This window comes from Haliotis rubra, unplaced genomic scaffold (genome assembly GCF_003918875.1).
Source record: "Haliotis rubra isolate DU_JTF1 unplaced genomic scaffold, ASM391887v1 Scf842, whole genome shotgun sequence".
Lineage (NCBI taxonomy): Eukaryota > Metazoa > Mollusca > Gastropoda > Lepetellida > Haliotidae > Haliotis > Haliotis rubra.
In genome coordinates, this window is record NW_025767571.1 from 178,884 (window position 1) to 200,006 (window position 21,123).

At 40.0% G+C, this 21,123-nt stretch overlaps 1 protein-coding gene across 1 annotated transcript in view; it reads left to right on the forward strand.

Annotated features, from left to right (window-relative positions):
* The first annotated feature begins 2,220 nt into the window (after nt 1–2,220).
* The window catches only part of LOC124262526 (pro-epidermal growth factor-like), a 28,917-nt gene continuing 10,014 nt past the window's right edge, over nt 2,221–21,123 (forward strand). The window contains exons 1-3 of the mRNA XM_046697033.1: nt 2,221–2,366; nt 5,382–5,504; nt 12,999–13,133. Of these exons, the coding sequence (XP_046552989.1) occupies nt 2,309–2,366; nt 5,382–5,504; nt 12,999–13,133 (316 nt within the window). The 5' untranslated portion in view covers nt 2,221–2,308. The remainder of the gene's footprint in view (nt 2,367–5,381; nt 5,505–12,998; nt 13,134–21,123) is intronic.

Genomic DNA, 21,123 nt, shown 5'->3' on the forward strand with positions numbered 1-21,123 from the left:
TCCTTCTAGTTCTTGCTCCTTCTAGTCCTTGCCCCTTCTAGTTCTTGCCCCTTCTAGTTCTTGCTCCTTCTAGTTCTTGCCCCTTCTTGTTCTTGCTCCTTCTAGTTCTTGCCCCTTCTACTTCTTGCTCCTTCTAGTTCTTGCTCCTTCTAGTTCTTGCCCCTTCTAGTTCTTGCTCCTTTTAGTTCTTGCCCCTTCTATCTCTTGCTCTTTCTAGTTCTTGCTCCTTCTAGTCCTTGCCCCTTCTAGTTCCTGCTCCTTCTAGTTCTTGCTCCTTCTAGTCCTTGCTCCTTCTAGTTCTTGCTCCATCTAGTTCTTGCTCCTTCTAGTTCTTGCTCCTTCTAATTCTTGCACCTTCTAGTCCTTGCCCCTTCTAGTTCTTGCTACTTCTAGTTCTTGCTCCTTCTAGTTCTTGCTCCTTCTAGTTCTTGCTCCTTCTAGTTCTTGCTCCTTCTAGTACTTGCTCCTTCTTGTTCTTGCTCCTTCTAGTCCTTGCCCCTTCTAGTTCTTGCCCCTTTTAGTCCTTGCCCCTTCTAATTCTTGCTCCTTCTAGTCCTTGCCCCTTCTAGTTCTTTCGCCTTCTAGTTCTTTCGCCTTCTAGTTCTTGCCCCTTCTTCAGTGTCCAACATCCACCTGAAGAATGGGGCAAGGACTAGAAGGGGCAAGAAGTAGCCCAGAAGCGTCCTTGTAAACAAACAAAGAAGTTGTTATGCATAAGATTTGTCTTGAAATGTATTTATTTACAAACCATTTTGTCAGTTTTAAAACTACCATTCTTGAATGATGTGTTTAAGTTATTTCATAAACCATTTACAGTATACTCTGGTTATAAGGGGCCACTAATTTAGTTCGTTTCAACCGTAGTTCGTTATATGCATATCAAGTAAATTATGAAGCAAGTGGCCGGTAGGAAAAAACCCTGCTCGTCATATCCGTCAGTTCGTTAAAAACGTGTTCGCTTTAAACGTAGATTACTGTAGTTCCAGTCTGTAGAGATGATTCTTTCATTGCATTATAGTGTTGTTGTACTATGACATTATATCCTTTTTATCAGTCACTTGAGTTAGATAGAGCAATGACAACTCACGAATTTCTATACCAAGTGAGTGAGTGAGTTTAGTTTTACGCCGCACTCAGCAATATTCCACCTATATGGCGGTGGTCTGTAAATAATCGAGTCTGGACCAGGCAATCCAGTGATCAACAGCATGAGCATCGATCCACGCAATTGGGAACCGATGACATGGTCAACCAAATCAGCGAGCCTGACCACCCGACCACGCTAATCGCCTCTAACCACAAGCATGAGTTTCTGTAGATCAATTCTAACCGGATCTTCACGGGTCTTCTTTTATCGAATGAACAATGAAACATCTCGAGGTAGACGTCTTGGGACCTCACACAACTAGCCTATCCTGTTAAAACGTATGATTTTTACAAATTGGATATGCGTGTACAGCTTATATCAAGTTCAAGCTCTCAAGTTCTTTAATTAACTAAAATACGCCATTAACAGTGGTACATGAGCTGTTATATTAAATCATCAAAACAAAAGCTACTAGATAAATGGTTATTACAACAAAAAACCAAAAACAAACAGTGTAATATAATAAAAATGTACAGCAACGCATCATATCAAGAGTTACAGTTACAATTATCTTAAAAATATAACAATCTATTTATTCTGGGATATTTGTGCACGTCTTCATGCGGATATGAGTGCATTGGTGCTGGTCGAGGTTTAAAATATTCCCGAGCAGTAAACAACAATGTACAGCCTAAGAAGATGAATCATTGATTTGTTGACTTTCTGAATAGACCTAAACGACTCCCTGCGTATGCGTTTGCTGATTGATCGGTGACATGCCGATTGATCTCCGAACCCTTCAAGAAGAGCTGATTTTAAACAGTTGGATGTTTAGTCAGGCGCTGTGTGGCCTCTCCTCGTCCGTATACACTCTGGATACCTTTTCTCTCAACATCGAATGTATATAGATCTTCTGTTTTATTTAGAAGAATAACCGCTTCACAATTCTCCGAAATGGTTATCATTTGGTGTGCGTTCCTTTTCAATTTTGTGGTATTTTCAAAAGGAGTTTTTTCATATTTCGTCATGAATGGCAGTTGTGGAATAGATCAGTTTGAAAAGTCACTATCTCTGGACAGATTCGTGTACGAAGTGTATTCTTTAGGAAGCCACAAAGCGAACAATTACTTGACATGTGCTGTGGATTGCTTTTATAACGTGAATTGTCTTTCTATAGTGTTTGATGAAGACACGTCTTCGTGTTTTAAATACTTAACTCACATGAAGGATTCCTACACCAGAAGATCCACCAGCGCGGCAGCGTACCTGCAACTGAAGGGTAGGTTACATTGGCAGTTGCCGGAAATATGGTCATTATTTCTGCTTTCTGATGTTCTGTTAGGTATGTCCATAGGTGATCCTTTCAAACGTTTAGTATTGAAAGACAGAGCATGATCCCTTCAGTATCTAGTATTGAAAGAGTCAGCCTTAGGAAGCATGTACATATAGTACTAAGAGTGACTTTCTGAGGAAGCACAATTCAAGTTTGCATCATTAATAGAGAGCATTTGTGAGTGATCATGTCAAGTATCTAGTATCGGGAGCGACAGAGCCTGAGGGTGATCTTTTCTATATATATTGCTGAGAGAAAGACTTTATGGAAGCACATTTCAATTTTGCAAGATTAGGAGCGATCTTGCCTTGTATCTAGTATCGAGAGCGAGAGAGCCTGAGAGTGATTTTGCAAGTATCTAATACTGAGACAGAGAGCCTCTAAGACCCTGTTAAGTATCTCTTCAGAGAGAGCCTGAGGAAGATATTTTCAAATATCTAGTACTGAGAGAGAGCCTCTGAGGAAAGATATTTTAAGTGTGCACGATTAGGAATTATCTATTATTGAGAACGAGAAAGAGCCTGAGGGGGTAATTTTACAAGTATGCAATAGTGAGAGAGAACCTCTTAGGTGAAACATTTCAAGATTAGGAGAGAGCATCTAGTATGGAGAGAGTGAGGCTAAGGATGATTTTTTCAAGTATCTAAATTTTAGTACTGAGAGTCTATAAGGAAAAAGACTAAAGTATGCAAGATTAGGAGAGACCATCTAGTATGGAGAGAGTGAGCCTGAGGATCATTTTTAAAGTATATAGTACTGAGAGAGAGCCTATAAGGTAAAACACTAAAGTTTGCAAGATTAGGAGAAAGCATCTAGTATGGAGAGATACTGCCTGAAGATGGCCTCTTCAGTATTCGTTATTGAGAGAGAGACTCACAAGAAGTACATTTTAAGTTTTCAAGTATCTAACATAGAGAGAGAGCGAGAAAGAGAGTGATTGAGTGAGTTTAGTTTTACGCCGCTGTCAGCAATATTCCAGCTATATGGCGGTGGTCTGTAAATACTTGAGTCTGGACCAGACAATCCAGTGATCAGCAGCATGACCAGCGATCTGCGCAATTGGGAACCGATGACATGTGTAAACCCAGCCAGCGAGCCTGACCACCCGATTCCGTTAGTCGCCTCTTACGATAAGCATGGGTTGCTGAAGGTACATTCTAACCCGGACCTTCACGGGTGCGAGCAAGAGAGAGAGAGAGAGAGACAACCTGAGGATGATATTTCCAAGTATTTAGTACTAAAAGAGAGCCTCTAAAGTAAATATTTCAAGAATAAGAGAGAACATCTAGTATTGAGAGAGAGTGCCTGAGGATATCTTTTTCAAACCTCTAAAGTGAAATATTTCAAGTTTGCAAGGATAAATTGGTAGTTGGGAAATTGCGGAAATATGTTCATTAGCGAGCCTGCTGGTATATGGTGGAGGTGATCTTTTCTAGCTTGTATTATTGGGAGTTTGTGTGAGTATGATCATATCTAGTATTCAATGCTGTTCTAGTATCTAGTCTTGAGAGAAAGCGTGGTACCTGAAACGGACGGGTACGTAACAGGTAAACATTGTCAGGCTAGGAATTTAAGGGTTATTAGTTTAAGTGTCTAAATATTTTCTTTTTAAGTTTCTTGCACTGAGAGAAAATGATAATATCAATATTACCATTGCCAATGAGTCTTAGCATGATTATATAAAGTTTGCGATACCGGTTCAGTATTTCTAACGATGACCATGTGGTACAGGTTGAGACTATTTCAGGATGATTAAGACAAATCTGGGACACATATTGAAAATGTGTCACTACCTCTGGTATAGCAGGATTACACTACAGCTGGTATACCAGGATTACACTACAGCTGGTATACCAGGATTACACTACATCTGGTATACCAGGATTACACACAGCTGGTATACCAGGATTACACTACATCTGGTATACCAGGATTACACTACATCTGGTATACCAGGATTACACTACAACTGGTATACCAGGATACACTACATCTGGTATACCTGGTACATCTGGTATACACTACAACTGGTATACCAGGATTACACTACATCTGGTATACCAGGATTACACTACAGCTGGTATACCGGGATTACACTACAGCTGGTATACCAGGATTACACTACTGGTATACCAGGATTACACTACAGCTGGTATACCAGGATTACACTACAGGATTACACTACAGCTGGTATACCAGGATTACACTACAGCTGGTATACCAGGATTACACTACAACTGGTATACCAGGATTACACTACTGGTATACCTGGTATACCAGCTGGTACACCAGGATTACACTACATCTGGTATACCAGGATTACACTACAACTGGTATACCAGGATTACACTACAGCTGGTATACCAGGATTAACTACAGGATTACACTATAGCTGGTATACCAGGATTACACTACATCTGGTACACCAGGATTACACTACAACTGGTACACCAGGATTACACTACAGCTGGTATACCAGGATTACACTACAACTGGTATACCAGGATTACACTACAGCTGGTATACCAGGATTACACTACAGCTGGTATACCAGGATTACACTACAACTGGTACACCAGGATTACACTACAGCTGGTACACCAGGATTACACTACAGCTGGTATACCAGGATTTGTGGTATACCAGGATTACACGACAGCTGGTATACCAGGATCACTACAGTACACCAGGATTACTACATCAAAACATTATTGGTAGCTGTGTATCCTTTAGCCCCAATGGAACCCGACAAAAGTGGTTAGGATACCTTGTGCATGTCTCCAGCGACTGGTCAAACTCGGTGACTTGTTGATGACGTGGATTGTTGTTCATAACATCAACCACTTTTGATCATGTTTAGACTCAAGTGTGGGAAATGAACTATTCCTTTTAAATGCTCTGAATGCAGGGTTAAAAGCAAAACGCAACAAAATGTGAAAAGTTTGTTAATCTTCTTTTCAGATGCCGACAATTGTACAGACATTGTGGTTCCTTGTGATGCCAATGCTGTTTGTCTGAACAAACGTCAAACTGACGGGTGCGTGTGCAACCCAGGTTTCACAGGTGATGGCGTTACGTGCTCAGGTGAGTTGACGAAGTTACTGACACTGTATCAAACTATAGGATCTGTAACAGGCTACTGACCCATCATATTCCCTGTTGAATTGCGTGTTTCACCACAAATAGTCGCCCCAAACAGAATAATTATCATTTTCGTTGAGTCTTCTGGACTATTGACTTTTCAGTGTTGGTAATATAACGTGTTTTCTGCTAACATTGCTTCTAATTGCTGGTAATATAGTGTGTTGTGCTGCTAACATTGCTTCTCAATGTTGGTAATATTGTGTGTTGTTATGGTAACATTGCTTCTAATTGTTGGTAATATTGTGAGTTGTTAAGGTAACATTGCCTCTCAGTGTTGGTAATATTGGGTGTTGTTATGGTAACATTGCTTCTCAGTGTTGGAATTGTTATGATAAATTGCCTCTCAGTGTTGGTCAGTTGTTGGTAATAGTGTTGGTAATATTATGTGTTGTTATGGTAACATTGCTTCTCAGTGTTGGTAATATTGTGTGTTGTGTTGTTATGGTAACATTGCTTCTCAGTGTTGGTAATATTTGTGTTGTTGTTGTTGTTATGGGTAACATTGCTTCTCAGTGTTGGTACATCGGTGGTGGTAATATTATGTGTTGTTATGGTTGCTCAGTGTTATGGTAACATTGCTTCTCAGTGTTGGTAATATTGTGTGTTGTTATGGCAACATTGCTTCTCAGTGTTGGTAACATTGTTCGGTGTTGGTAATATTGTGTGTTGTTATGGTATCATTGCTTCTCAGTGTTGGTAATATTGTGTGTTGTTATGGTAACATTGCTTCTCAGTGTTGGTAATATTGTGTTGTTATGGTAACATTGCTTCTCAGTGTTGGTAATATTGTGTGTTGTTATGGTAACATTGCTTCTCAGTGTTGGTAATATTGTGTGTTGTTATGGTAACATTGCTTCTCAGTGTTGGTAATATTGTGTGTTGTTATGGTAACATTGCTTCTCAGTGTGGTAATATTGTGGTGTGTTGTTATGGTAACATTGGTAATATTGTGTGTTGGTATGGTAACATTGCAGTGTTTTCAGTGTGGTAATATTGTGTGTTGTTATGGTAACATTGCTTCTCAGTGTTGGTAATATTGTGTTGTTATGGTAACATTGCTTTAGTGTTGGTAATATTGTGTGTTGTTACACATTTGCAAGTCTCAGTGTTGGTAATATTGTGTGTTGTTATGGTAACATTGCTTCTCAGTGTTGGTAATCAGTGTGTGTGTTGTTATGGTAACATTGCTTCTCAGTGTTGGTAATATTATTGTGTTGTTATGGTAACATTAACATTCTCTCAGTGTTGGTAATATTGTGTGTTGTTATGGTAACATTGCTTCTCAGTGTTGGTAATAGTGTGTGTTGTTATGGTAACATTGCTTCTCAGTGTTGGTACATATTATGTGTGTTGTTATGGTAACATTGCATTGCTCTCAGTGTTGGTAATATTGTGTGTTGTTATGGTAACATTTGGTAACATTGCTTCTCAGTGTTGGTAATATTATGTGTTGTTATGGTAACATTGCTTCTCAGTGTTGGTAATATTGTGTGTTGTTATGGTAACATTGCTTCTCAGTGTTGGTAATATTGTGTGTTGTTATGGTAACATTGCTTCTCAGTGTTGGTAATATTGTTGTGTTGTTATGGTAACATTGCTTCTCAGTGTTGGTAATATTATTGTGTTGTTATGGTAACATGGTAACATTTCTCAGTGTTGGTAATATTGTGTGTTGTTATGGTAACATTGCTTCTCAGTGTTGGTAATATTGTGTGTTGTTATGGTAACATTGCTTCTCAGTGTTGGTAATATTGTGTGTTGTTATGGTAACATTGCTTCTCAGTGTTGGTAATATTGTGTGTTGTTATGGTAACATTGCTTCTCAGTGTTGGTAATATTTTGTGTTGTTATGGTAACATTGCTTCTCAGTGTTGGTAATATTGTGTGTTGTTATGGTAACGTTGGTAATATTGTGTGTTGTTATGGTAACATTGCTTCTCAGTGTTGGTAATATTGTGTGTTGTTATGGTAACATTGCTTCTCAGTGTTGGTAATATTGTGTGTTGTTATGGTAACATTGCTTCTCGGTGTTGGTAATATTGTGTGTTGTTATGGTAACATTGCTTCTCAGTGTTGGTAATATTGTGTGTTGTTATGGTAACATTGCTTCTCAGTGTTGGTAATATTGTGTGTTGTTATGGTAACATTGCTTCTCAGTGTTGGTAATATTGTGTGTTGTTATGGTAACATTGCTTCTCAGTGTTGGTAATATTGTGTGTTGTTATGGTAACATTGCTTCTCAGTGTTGGTAATATTGTGTGTTGTTATGGTAACATTGCTTCTCAGTGTTGGTAATATTGTGTGTTGTTATGGTAACATTGCTTCTCGGTGTTGGTAACATCGCTTCTCGGTGTTGGTAATATTGGGTGTTGTTATGGTAACATTGCTTCTCAGTGTTGGTAATATTGTGTCTTGTTATGGTAACATTGCTTCTCAGTGTTCAGTGTCAACATTGCCTCAGTGTTGGTAATATTGTGTGTTGTTATGGTAACATTGCTTCTCAGTGTTGGTAACAATGTACTGGTAAAATCGAGTGTTGATGTCACCGCTAAGGTAGATATTTTTCAATTAAGGTATGAATTTGGGATGTTTGAAGGCAACAAAAGAGAGTAATTACTGTTCAAAGGCCATGTCACTTTGAGTTGAGTCAAAACGATAATATATGTATACAGTGTGGCGATGAAGGCAGGTTTCTGAAGACTGCTTTGACTGTATTGACAATATTGATTGTATTAACTTATTTTACAGTAGTTTGAGGATATTGATTTATCGGTTGTATGAACATTTGACTACCCTGACTACATTTATGGCAATTTATTCTTATTGCATTGTAAGTTGTAATTGCTCCGTGCTGTAGTAACAATTGTGTTCAGGTGGTTAACAATCGACATATTGTACTGGCGTAATATTGGCTGTTGGCTCAACAATTCTTATTTTCATTGCCATTTATTGTAATATTGCAATAGTACATTGCAACATTGCTTCATGATATTAACACTGGCGCTGCTGGTGTTGGTAACATTTCGCTCTTGTAATCGTAATATATTGTACATTGCTTGCTGTAAGAAGCTGTTATCATTGGCTGTAATGGTACATTGTGCATTGTAATCTTAGCTTATATTAATATTGTGCTGTTGTTATGGTATTGCTTCTCTTTGCTGCTCTTAATATGCATTGGCTGTAATTGTTATGGTAACATTGCTACTGGTGCTGCTGGCTGTATTCTTTGGCTGTAATATTGGTAATATGAGTTGTTATGGTAGCATTGCGACATATGGTACATTGCGTGATATTGCTACTGTATTCTATTGGTAATATTGTGCATTGGTTGTAATCGTACACATTGTACTCAGCGTTGGTAATTATTGCTGTCATTGTAATTCTTGTGCTGTAATAAATGATGGTAACATTAGCAGTGTATTGGTAATATTATTATCAATTGGCATCATGGTAACATTGCTTTCAGTGTTGGTATATATGCATTGTGCTGTAATGGTAACATTTATTACTCAGTGTTGGTAATGTGTGTGTCCTTTATGGTAACAAGTGCATCATCTGTAATCGACATATTGTACTGGCGCTGCTGTAACATTGCTTCTGGTTGTTGGTAATGCATTGCTGTGTTCTGATGGTAACATTACTTCTCGCTGCTGACTATATTGTGTGTTGTTATAATAATTGCACTTTATAAGTGCATTGTGTTGTAATCGACATTGCTTGTGTACTGGCAATTATTGGTTGTATTCATTTTGCTGGTAATAAGTGCATTGGCTGTAATCGATATTATTGTTATGGTATCATTGCTTCATTGCATTCTATTGAATTGCAATTGTTACGGTAACATTGGCTGTAATCGACAATACGGTACATTGGCGCTGCTGGCTGTCATTCTTTGCAACATTGTAATAAAATGCATCATTGTAAATCGACATATTGTTGTAATGACAATATTGCTTCGGCACGTATTTTCTTGGCTGTAATAAATTGCATTGGCTGTAATCGACATATTGTACTGGCACTGCTTGCTAATATTTGCTTTGGTTGTAACATTAAATGTGCTTACATTATTGTGGCTGTAACATTTGTAATATTGGTAATATTGTGTGGCGCTGCTGACTATATTCCTTGGCTGTAATAAGTGCATTGGCTGTAATCGACATATTGTAACATGGCACCGTTATTGTATTCGTAATCGTCTGTAATAAGTGCATTGGCTGTAATCGACATATATTGTACTGGCGCTGCTGGCTGTATTCTTTGGCTGTAATATGCATTGGCTGTAATCGACATATTGTACTGGCGCTTCTGGCTTGTTTTCTTTGTCTGTAATAAGTGCATTGGCTGTAATCGACATATGGTACTGGCGCTGCTGGCTGTATTCTTTTGCTGTAATAAGTGAATTGGCTGTAATCGACATATTGTACTGGCACTGCTGGCTTGTATTCTTTGGCTGTAATAAGTGCATTGGCTGTAATCGACATATTGTACTGGCGCTGCTGGCTGTATTCTTTGGCTGTAATAAATGCATTGGCTGTAATCGACATATTGTACTGGCGCTGCTGGCTTGTATTCTTTGGCTGTAATAAATGCATTGGCTGTAATCGACATATTGTACTGGCGCTGCTGGCTGTATTCTTTGGCTGTAATAAGTGCATTGGCTGTAATCGACATATTGTACTGGCGCTGCTGGCTGTATTCTTTGTCTGTAATAAGTGCATTGGCTGTAATCGACATATTGTACTGGCGCTGCTGTCTTGTATTCTTTGGCTGTAATAAGTGCATTGGCTGTAATCGACATATTGTACTGGCGCTGCTGGCTGTATTCTTTGGCTGCAATAAGTGCATTGGCTGTAATCGACATATGGTACTGGCGCTGCTGGCTGTATTCTTTGGCTGTAATAAGTGAATTGGCTGTAATCGACATATTGTACTGGCACTGCTGGCTGTATTCTTTGGCTGTAATAAGTGCATTGGCTGTAATCGACATATTGTACTGGCGCTGCTGGCTGTATTCTTTGGCTGTAATAAGTGCATTGGCTGTAATTCGACATATTGTACTGGCACTGCTGGCTGTATTCTTTGGCTGTAATAAGTGCATTGGCTGTAATCGACATATTGTACTGGCGCTGCTGGCTGTATTCTTTGGCTGTAATAAATGCATTGGCTGTAATCGACATATTGTACTGGCACTGCTGGCTGTATTCTTTGGCTGTAATAAATGCATTGGCTGTAATCGACATATTGTACTGGTGCTGCTGGCTGTATTCTTTGGCTGTAATAGGTACAGTGGCTGTATTCGACATATTGTACTGGCGCTGCTGGCTGTATTCTTTGGCTGTAATAAGTGCATTGGCTGTAATCGACATATTGTACTGGCGCTGCTGGCTGTATTCTTTGGCTGTAATAAATGCATTGGCTGTAATCGACATATTGTACTGGCGCTGCTGGCTGTATTCTTTGGCTGTAATAAATGCATTGGCTGTAATCGACATATTGTACTGGCGCTGCTGGCTGTATTCTTTGGCTGTAATAAGTGCATTGGCTGTAATCGACATATTGTACTGGCGCTGCTGGCTGTATTCTTTGGCTGTAATAAATGCATTGGCTGTAATCGACATATTGTACTGGCGCTGCTGGCTGTATTCTTTGGCTGTAATAGGTGCATTGGCTGTATTCGACATATTGTACTGGCGCTGCTGGCTGTATTCTTTGGCTGTAATAAGTGCATTGGCTGTAATCGACATATTGTACTGGCGCTGCTGGCTGTATTCTTTGGCTGTAATAAGTGCATTGGCTGTAATCGACATATTGTACTGGCGCTGCTGGCTGTATTCTTTGGCTGTAATAAGTGCATTGGCTGTAATCGACATATTGTACTGGCGCTGCTGGCTGTATTCTTTGGCTGTAATAAGTGCATTGGCTGTAATCGACATATTGTACTGGCGCTGCTGGCTGTATTCTTTGGCTGTAATAAGTGCATTGGCTGTAATCGACATATTGTACTGGCGCTGCTGGCTGTATTCTTTGGCTGTAATAAATGCATTGGCTGTATTCGACATATTGTACTGGCGCTGCTGGCTGTATTCTTTGGCTGTAATAAGTGCATTGGCTGTAATCGACATATTGTACTGGCGCTGCTGGCTGTATTCTTTGGCTGTAATAAGTGCATTGGCTGTAATCGACATATTGTACTGGCGCTGCTGGCTGTATTCTTTGGCTGTAATAAATGCATTGGCTGTAATCGACATATTGTACTGGCGCTGCTGGCTGTATTCTTTGGCTGTAATAAGTGCATTGGCTGTAATCGACATATTGTACTGGCGCTGCTGGCTGTATTCTTTGGCTGTAATAAGTGCATTGGCTGTAATCGACATATTGTACTGGCGCTGCTGGCTGTATTCTTTGGCTGTAATAAGTGCATTGGCTGTAATCGACATATTGTACTGGCGCTGCTGGCTGTATTCTTTGGCTGTAATAAGTGCATTGGCTGTAATCGACATTTTGTACTGGCACTGCTGGCTGTATTCTTTGGCTGTAATAAGTGCATTGGCTGTAATCGACATATTGTACTGGCGCTGCTGGCTGTATTCTTTGGCTGTAATAAGTGCATTGGCTGTAATCGACATATTGTACTGGCGCTGCTGGCTGTATTCTTTGGCTGTAATAAATGCATTGGCTGTAATCGACATATTGTACTGGCGCTGCTGGCTGTATTCTTTGGCTGTAATAAGTGCATTGGCTGTAATCGACATATTGTACTGGCGCTGCTGGCTGTATTCTTTGGCTGTAATAAGTGCATTGGCTGTAATCGACATATTGTACTGGCGCTGCTGGCTGTATTCTTTGGCTGTAATAAAGTGCATTGGCTGTAATCGACATATTGTACTGGCGCTGCTGGCTGTATTCTTTGGCTGTAATAGGTGCAGTGGCTGTATTCGACATATTGTACTGGCGCTGCTGGCTGTATTCTTTGGCTGTAATAAGTGCATTGGCTGTAATCGACATATTGTACTGGCGCTGCTGGCTGTATTCTTTGGCTGTAATAAGTGCATTGGCTGTAATCGACATATTGTACTGGCGCTGCTGGCTGTATTCTTTGGCTGTAATAAGTGCATGCATTGGACATATTGTAATTGACATATGGCTGTACTGCTGTAATTGACATATTGTACTGGCGCTGCTGGCTGTATTCTTTGGCTGTAATAGGTGCATTGGCTGTATTCAACATATTGTACTGGCGCTGCTGGCTTGTATTCTTTGGCTGTAATAAGTGAATCGGCTGTAATCGACATATTGTACTGGCGCTGCTGGCTGTATTCTTTGTCTGTAATAAGTACATTGGCTGTAATTGACATATTGTACTGGCGCTGCTGGCTGTATTCTTTGGCTGTATTAAGTGTATTGGCTGTACTTGCTGTATTTGCCGTATTCCAGAGCATAATGAGTGTAATACTCCCGACATCTGTCACGTCAACGCTAACTGCACCAACACCTACGGATCCTACACGTGTCGTTGTAACGACAGGTATGAAGGGGACGGCGTCAACTGCACCCCACTGACAATCAAAGGTAAGGCTTTCAATTGAACTATTCAACAGCCTGTAAAAGGAAAAACGCCCTGTTGTCATTATGTATCAAAAGGAGAAAAAGAACCACCAGGTGGCGTTGCTTTATATACCAAAGAAATAACTTCCTTTCCCCATTGTATAGCAAATGAAAAACACCCTGTTGCCTTCATATATGATAGGAAAAACACCCTGTTTTCATTACATATCAAATGAAAAACATCCTGTGGTCATTACATACCAAAGAAATAACTTCCTTTCCCCATTTTATAGCAAAAGGAAAATCACCCTGTTGCCATTATGTTTCAAAGGAAACGCACCCTGTTGCCATTATGTATCAAAGGAAAAGCACCCTTTTGCCATTATGTATCCAATAAAAAAGCAGCAATGTTGTCATATAATAAAGGACAGCAATCTTGTGAAACACATGTTCTCATTATAGACTCACGTCCAAAAAAACGTGATGCCTGACAAAATACTGTGTGCAGAATGTCAGTCCCGTGTCACTAAAACTTTTCTAATATGAACATAAATTTATTGACAAGCAAATCATAAAATTCAATTAAGTTTTATTGAACATTAAATCATGCAATGACGTGCCATTTACAGAAGGGGGTAAATGTGAAATTTACATAGCTAAAAGATAAAGACTTTACACTGTCAAAGACTTTCAGAGTGGTCAAATAGCATTGCCAATAACGGGTGTGTCCTCCTTGGGCCTGGATGCATGCAAACACAAGTCTGCGCATTGATGACGTCAGCTGTCTGATGTCGTTGTTGGGGATTCTTTGCCACTCTTTCCTCAGGGCTTGAATCAAACAGCCGACGCGTTTGTGGAGGTGGTTGTCGTTGTGTGATATGGCGAGCGAGGTGGTCCCCGAGGTGCTCGATCGGTGACATATCAGGACACCTTGGAGGCCAGGGTAGAACGTTGACGTTGTTGCGATTTACAAAGTCCTGTACAAACGACTCCAGCAACATGGGGCCTGGCGTTGTCATGTTGGAAGAGAGTCCCTCGCTGCTGGTGCTGAACGGAAGAACTACCGGGTTCAAAACATGGTCGATGTAGCGTTGGCCAGTCAGTGTCTCGTCAAACACAACAACTCTAGTGGTCCGGTCTTCAGTAATGCCTCCGGCGATCATCACACTCCCTCCTGAATGCAACAAGGAGCCATTCGTTCGCCCAATCTCCGGTAAACTCGTGTCCTTCCGTCATTATGGAACAGAGAGAACCTGTTCTCGTCCGAAAAGAGTACCATTTGCCAGTCACGTCTCTGCCAGCGTCGTACTTGGCGTGCCCACTGTAATCTCTGCTGGCGATGTCTAAGTGTCAGGAAAGTTTCTCTGCATGGTCTGTAGTTCCTAATGCCGTAGGAACGGAGACCTCTGGCCACTGTCTGTCCACTGCGCGGCGAGCCACTGCCGTTGTTGCCGTTGCCGTTGACGTTGCCGTCAGGAATCGGTTACGTAGGTGGAGATTATGAACGTACCGATCTTCATGTGCCGTTGTGATGCGGGATCTCCCTGATCTGGGCCGGTCCTTCGTCTGGCCGCTGGATGAGGTTGGATATAGCCGTGGTCGAGCAACCAAAGGTTCCTGCAATGTGACCACGAGAAGCCCTAATTTCGATCATACCGATGGCTTGTTCACGTTGTTCTGCTATAAGTCTCGGCATTCTCGCTGTGGTTTTCCAATGAAACAGATGACAACGGGTTATATGGAGGCATTTTATACCAAAAATTGCACGTGCGGTTCTTGCAGCTGCGAGAAAACCGATTTTACAAGAACTTTGCCTGTCAACCATGATTTAGAAATGTTCCCGCTATACATTTCAAGTCTCCATTACCACGGGAGAACTCAGGACATACTATTTTGCGATATTTGAAAAGACACATCTTCTTTAGAGCGAAAATAACACGGTCAAGTTTCTTTTGAACGTGAGTATAGATCAAAGGATGTGTTCTGACAAGCTTTGGATCTTTCATTACACATAAAGGTGGACTTGCATGGTTGTCAACTTCTGTATTTTTATTATTCTCTTCAACAACAATCAACCAGAAGCTTGTACTGTATAACACCGACGTCCTAGAGGGTTTGACATGGTACATGGAGTGTTCATTCATCATTCATCAAGGACAACATCAGTTTGTGAAACATTATTGCTAGTGCATGCCTTTTCCACAAAGTCTAATCCTAATGCTGAGAAATATGAGAATTATTTTTTATCATGTCATTCAAATAATACAACTACAACTAAAATAAGTTTATTTTAGTGAAAATGCATGCTTGCACATCTGTTCTGTCCAAATAAACTATGGAAGAAGCGACAACTGCAGTAATTGTTTCCAATTATAAAGCTGTGGCCAATGTAACGATCTTTTGTAGATGAATTATGCCAGCCATTAGTCGAGGTAAATGCATTTTGCGCCATGCTTGAGCTATTTTTTTCAAAATGATGTTTATAAGTATCTTTGTAATATAAAATAAAATACATTAAAAGGATATTAGACGTGTCTATTGAATATTTTTAGGCTACAAGGTATACAATCATAACAAAGGAATAGAAAGACAATTTAATACACGCTAACACCTTAAGCTCACCCGGGGTCGTACTTAGGAGACCTGTTTATAGGGAAACAAAACTTCAACTTTGAAAGCATCAAAATATGGATCGATTGTTTGTAATGTCTGCACATTTGCCTATTATGTACCATCATTTCGATTGGTTTTACTTGTGCCCAACACGAAGCGACACTTATCAGAGGATCGAAGAATGAGAAGCTTTCTGACATAAAATATTATATACAATAATTTGAATAAACAGGTACATCAATGAATGAACATAAAATGCAAATATCATTACAACAAGAAAACGTTAAATGTATAATATCAAGCATTTACTTTGCTCGAGAAATCTATCAGTCAATATACACAAAAAGGAACAATTTCCCATACAATCCTAATTCTTTCATTCACCTGATGAAGGAGTAGGAATATACTGCGTCGTGTCCATCACAATAAAGAAGCTGACATCCATAACATTCTTGCCTTTAATCCGATATGTCAAAATATCCATCTAGTATTGTACATCATTTGCTTGATAACGGTGTTAGTGTAGCTACACAGAAACGTCGCTCATATTATATTAAAGAAGTTGTATATCAATAGAACTCTCCTCGTTGTTCAAAATATCCAGCGTTTAGGATATTACAACTCGTTCGTCTCTCAACTGAACACGAAAGTTGGTTTCAGCTGTGACACGTGGATGTCATTGGTCAACTATGATAGCACAAAGAGACATCTCTTTTTATGATTAAATACGAAAAATCAGTTAGACAACAATGAACAATCAACCCAACCCGACAATCAACAGAGATCAAGGTTATTACATCGCTACGGTTTAATATCCAGCAAGCCACTGTTTTCGTGTAAGCCCGATAGGTTGCAAATCTTTATATCTAGATAGTATTGAGGGCTTGCCCAACCATTTTAGCAACAATCATGTGTCAACCCGGGCTTTTTTTTCATAATGGTAGCTACGCCCCTGATATCATCTAATCGAGGACAACCAAGATAAAGTAGTCCCTACCCTTTGTCCATCTGGCTCATACCCAACACGACAACTATCATTAGTAATGGCATCACATTGTACATCAGCTTCGTCAGTTGTATACAAACCCATCTTAGATTGAACATTTACACCAGTCATGAGAAATGTCAAATGCGAACAACCTCAGAAGCAGGATGAACAGGAGAGCAGAGGTGCGCTAATCCCAACGTTTCAAGCAAGAAATCACCACATATAAACAAAACATGGAACTTTGTGGACGTATCGTGCTAGGTTGTGACCTCAAACATATTGTTCTCTTCTTAGCAATATTTGAAATATGTACCACACTTTCTTTGCATATGATTGTACATCTGCCTCTATATTACCGGTAAGTGCAGCATATGTTAACAAAATTAAGTATATATTCTGGGCCTTGGGCCTTTATACTGTATTGTAAACCAAAAGTCACTGTGTTCTTTAATCTGACTGGTTGAAAAACGTGATCAAATAGTATTCGATTCCAGGAAATTCGTTTCGTATTAATACATGCAAACATCGCTCACACCATTGTATTGTTACGTCGCCAGCTGTGATGACGTCATTAAAATCATATTGTGACGTAAAGTCCGAATGACGTCACAAATGAGCAGTTCAAGATGCTACCATGGGAGACAGCCGAAACGCCGTCTGGTGACATTTCACTGCTGTACCCGTACTCGATGTCAATGAGTGCAGACACAAAAACGTGTGTGGACCTTTTGGTTTACTTTTGTGTTTACAATGTCGATAAACATCATATGTTGGCCAATTTCCGGGTGTTATTGAGTATTTCAAGCTCGGGAATATTTCATTTAAAACCTCCGGCTGACGCCGTCAGTTCCAAATGAATTCCCGTGCTTCAAATACTCAATAACACCCGGAAATTGGCCAACAAATGATGTTTATCTCCTAAATAAAGAAATCTTTAATCGAATGGTGAACGAAATGAACGGTTGATACAGGGGGCGGTAGGGTAGCCTAGTGGTGAAAACGTTCGCTCGTCACGCTGAAGACCAGGGTTCCATTCCCCACATGGGTAAAATGTGTGAAGCCCATTTCTGGTGCCCCTCGACGTTCCTAAAAGCGGAGTCAACTCACTCACTCCAGCAGCCTCTGTACGAAAAAATCCAATGAAAACATCCATTTACGGGACAGTACAATTCCTCGTGGAATTACCGAACCCATTTAACCTGTCCAGGTACTGATGAGGAGCTGGGTAGATAAACCATTTAAAAAAGACAAGGTTTGCGATACAAATTCACTCCACTAAAGCTGTGCCTAATGTGACCATCTATTTGTAGATTGTAGATGAATGCAAGCCATTATTACTTTAGTGCAAGTAAATGCATTTTGCGCCATGCTTGAACTAATTTTTCAAAAATATGTATGTAAGTATCTTTTGAATATAAGATAAAATACATCAAAAAGATATTACATGTTTCTATTGAATATATTTGGGCTGCAAGTCGCACGCAAAGGAATAAATAGAAAACTTAAAACACGTTAACAGCTTAAGAGCACCCGGGGTCGTACTTTGCAGGAGACCTGTTTGTAGCGAAACAACACTCAACTCTGAATGCATCAAGATATGGATCGATTGTCTGTTATGTCTGCAAATTTGTCTATTATGTACCATCATTTCGACTGGTTTTATCTGCGTTCAGCACGAAGCGACACTTAACAGAGGATCGAAGAATGAGAAGCTGTCTTTCATAACAAATGATATACAACAAGGACTGACTGACTGACTGAGTTTGGTTTCACGCCGCTTTTAGCAATATTCCAGCAACATCACGGCGGGGGACACCAGAAATGGGCTTCACACATTGTGCCCATGTGGGGATTCGAACCCGGGCCTTCGGCGCGACGAGCCAACGCTTTAACCATTAGGCTACCCCACTGTCCAATACAACAAAGAAGTACAGACAGTCTGACATGTGTTATGTTCTTGACTTCAAGCAGGAAGTAGATGAACATGGTTATTTCGCACAGAGATAGATACATGTACACAGATTGCCGTCAAAGGCTTCAGGCTGGTTGGTCTGTTGTTTAACGCCGCACTCAGCAATATTCCAGCTTTATAGCAGCGGTCTGTAAATAATCGAGTCTGGACCAAACAATCCAGTGATCAACAACATGAGCACATTTTTACGCAATTGGGTACGATGACATGTGTCAACCAAGTCAGTGAACCTGACCACCCTATCCCCTAAGTCGCCTCTTACGACAAACATGGGTTGCTGAAGATCTATTCTAACCCGGATCTTCACGGGTGGAAACAAACATGGGTTGCTGAAGGCCAATTCTAACCCGGATCTTCTCGGGTGGGAAACAAACCGGATCTTCACGGGTGGAAACAAACATGATCTTCACGAGTGGAAACAAACATGGGGTTACTGAAGACCAATTCTAACCCGGATCTAACCCGGACGGGTGGAAACAAACATGGGTTGCTGCCAATTCTAACCCAGATCTTCACGGGTGGAAACAAACATGGGTTGCTGAAGACCAATTCTAACCCGGATCTTCACGGGTCAGAAAGTTCAGGTAAATAAACAGGTAATAGCAAAATGTGTCAATAAAATGTGAAATCGGAGATATATTATCAGTAGATAATAGTGATAATTTACTATTTAAATTGCATTTACGGTTTGCTAACCATAGTTTTAAACACAGATACAGAGATCACTGTACGTTCATGTAACCTAAGAAAACTAACCTGTGATTGGGTTATAAATAATCTGTATCTTGGTGCCAAGATCGAATTAAACCTATTTTATAAAAGTGATGTAATAATTCCAAAGAAGTAGCAATTTTGATTGCATCTTGTACTATAATATTTTTAAAAATAATACCACTTTGGAATAATTGCTGTTGTGGGATAATCTTTATGCATAGAATAACTTGAACAGTGACCGCTGACCCCTTACTTGTTCCGGCTACCGTCAATGGATGAACACCAAATGCAAATATCGTTCCAACCAGAATAAGTTCAATGGATGAACACCAAATGCAAATATCGTTACAACCAAGATAAGTACAATGGATGAACACCAAATGCAAATATCGTTACAACCAAAATAAGTTCAATGGATGAACACCAAATGCAAATATCGTTACAACCAGAATAAGTTCAATGGATGAACACCAAATGCAAATATCGTTACAACCAGAATAAGTTCAATGGATGAACACCAAATGCAAATATCGTTACAACCAGAATAAGTTCAATGGATGAACACCAAATGCAAATATCGTTACAACCAGAATAAGTTCAATGGATGAACACCAAATGCAAATATCGTTACAACCAAAATAAGTACAATGGATGAACACCAAATGCAAATATCGTTACAACCAGAATAAGTTCAATGGATGAACACCAAATGCAAATATCGTTACAACCAGAATAAGTTAAATGTATAATATCAGGTAGTTACCTTGCTCAAGGAATCTATCAGTCAATATCCAGAAATAGGATCATTATCCCTTACAACTAAATCTGCATAAAGTAACTTGTTCCATGTCTTCATAACAATTCGATTTTTTAAAATATCCCAGCGTTTCGGGATATTATAACTCGTTCGTCTCTCAACTAATCACGAAAGCTTTTTTTCAGTTGTTACACATTGATGTCATTGGTCAGCTATGATAGCACATGGCACATCTCTTTTTATGATTAAATAAGTCAATTTAGTTAAACAAACGTGAACAATCAACCCAACCCGACAACCAAGGTTCTTACATCGCTGGGGGCGGTGGGGTAGCCCAGTGAGTCCGCTTGTCACGCCGAAGATCCGGGTTCGATTCCCTACATGAGCACAACGTGTGAAGCCCATTTCTGGTGTCCCCCGCCGTGAAATTGCTGGAATATTGCTAAAAGCTGCGTGAAGCTATACTCACTCACTCATTATTACATCGCTAAGGTTTAATATCATCTATTCAAGGAAAATCAAGATTAAGCCCCTACCCTTCGTCCATATCTCTTCATAACCATTATCTGTTATCACAACAATTATTAGCAATGTCATCACACTGGACATCGTCAGTTGTATAAAAACCGGGGCGGTGGGGTAGCTTAGTGGCTACGGCGTTCGCCCGACACACCTGAGACCCGGGTTCGATTCATTACATGGATGCAATTTGTGAAGCCTATTTCTGGTGTCCCCCGCCGTGATGTTGCTGGAATATTCCTAAAAGCGGCGTAAAACCAAACTCAGTCAGTCAGTCAGTCGTGATAAAGCGGTGTAACACTAAACTCAGCAATCAGTATAAAAACCCATCTTAGATTGAATACTTACACCAGTCGTAAGAAATGCCAAATACGAACAACCTCAGAAACAAAGGGAACATGAGAGGAGGGGTTTGTTTCTTTAAAAGGAAAATGTGAAAATGATAAAGGTC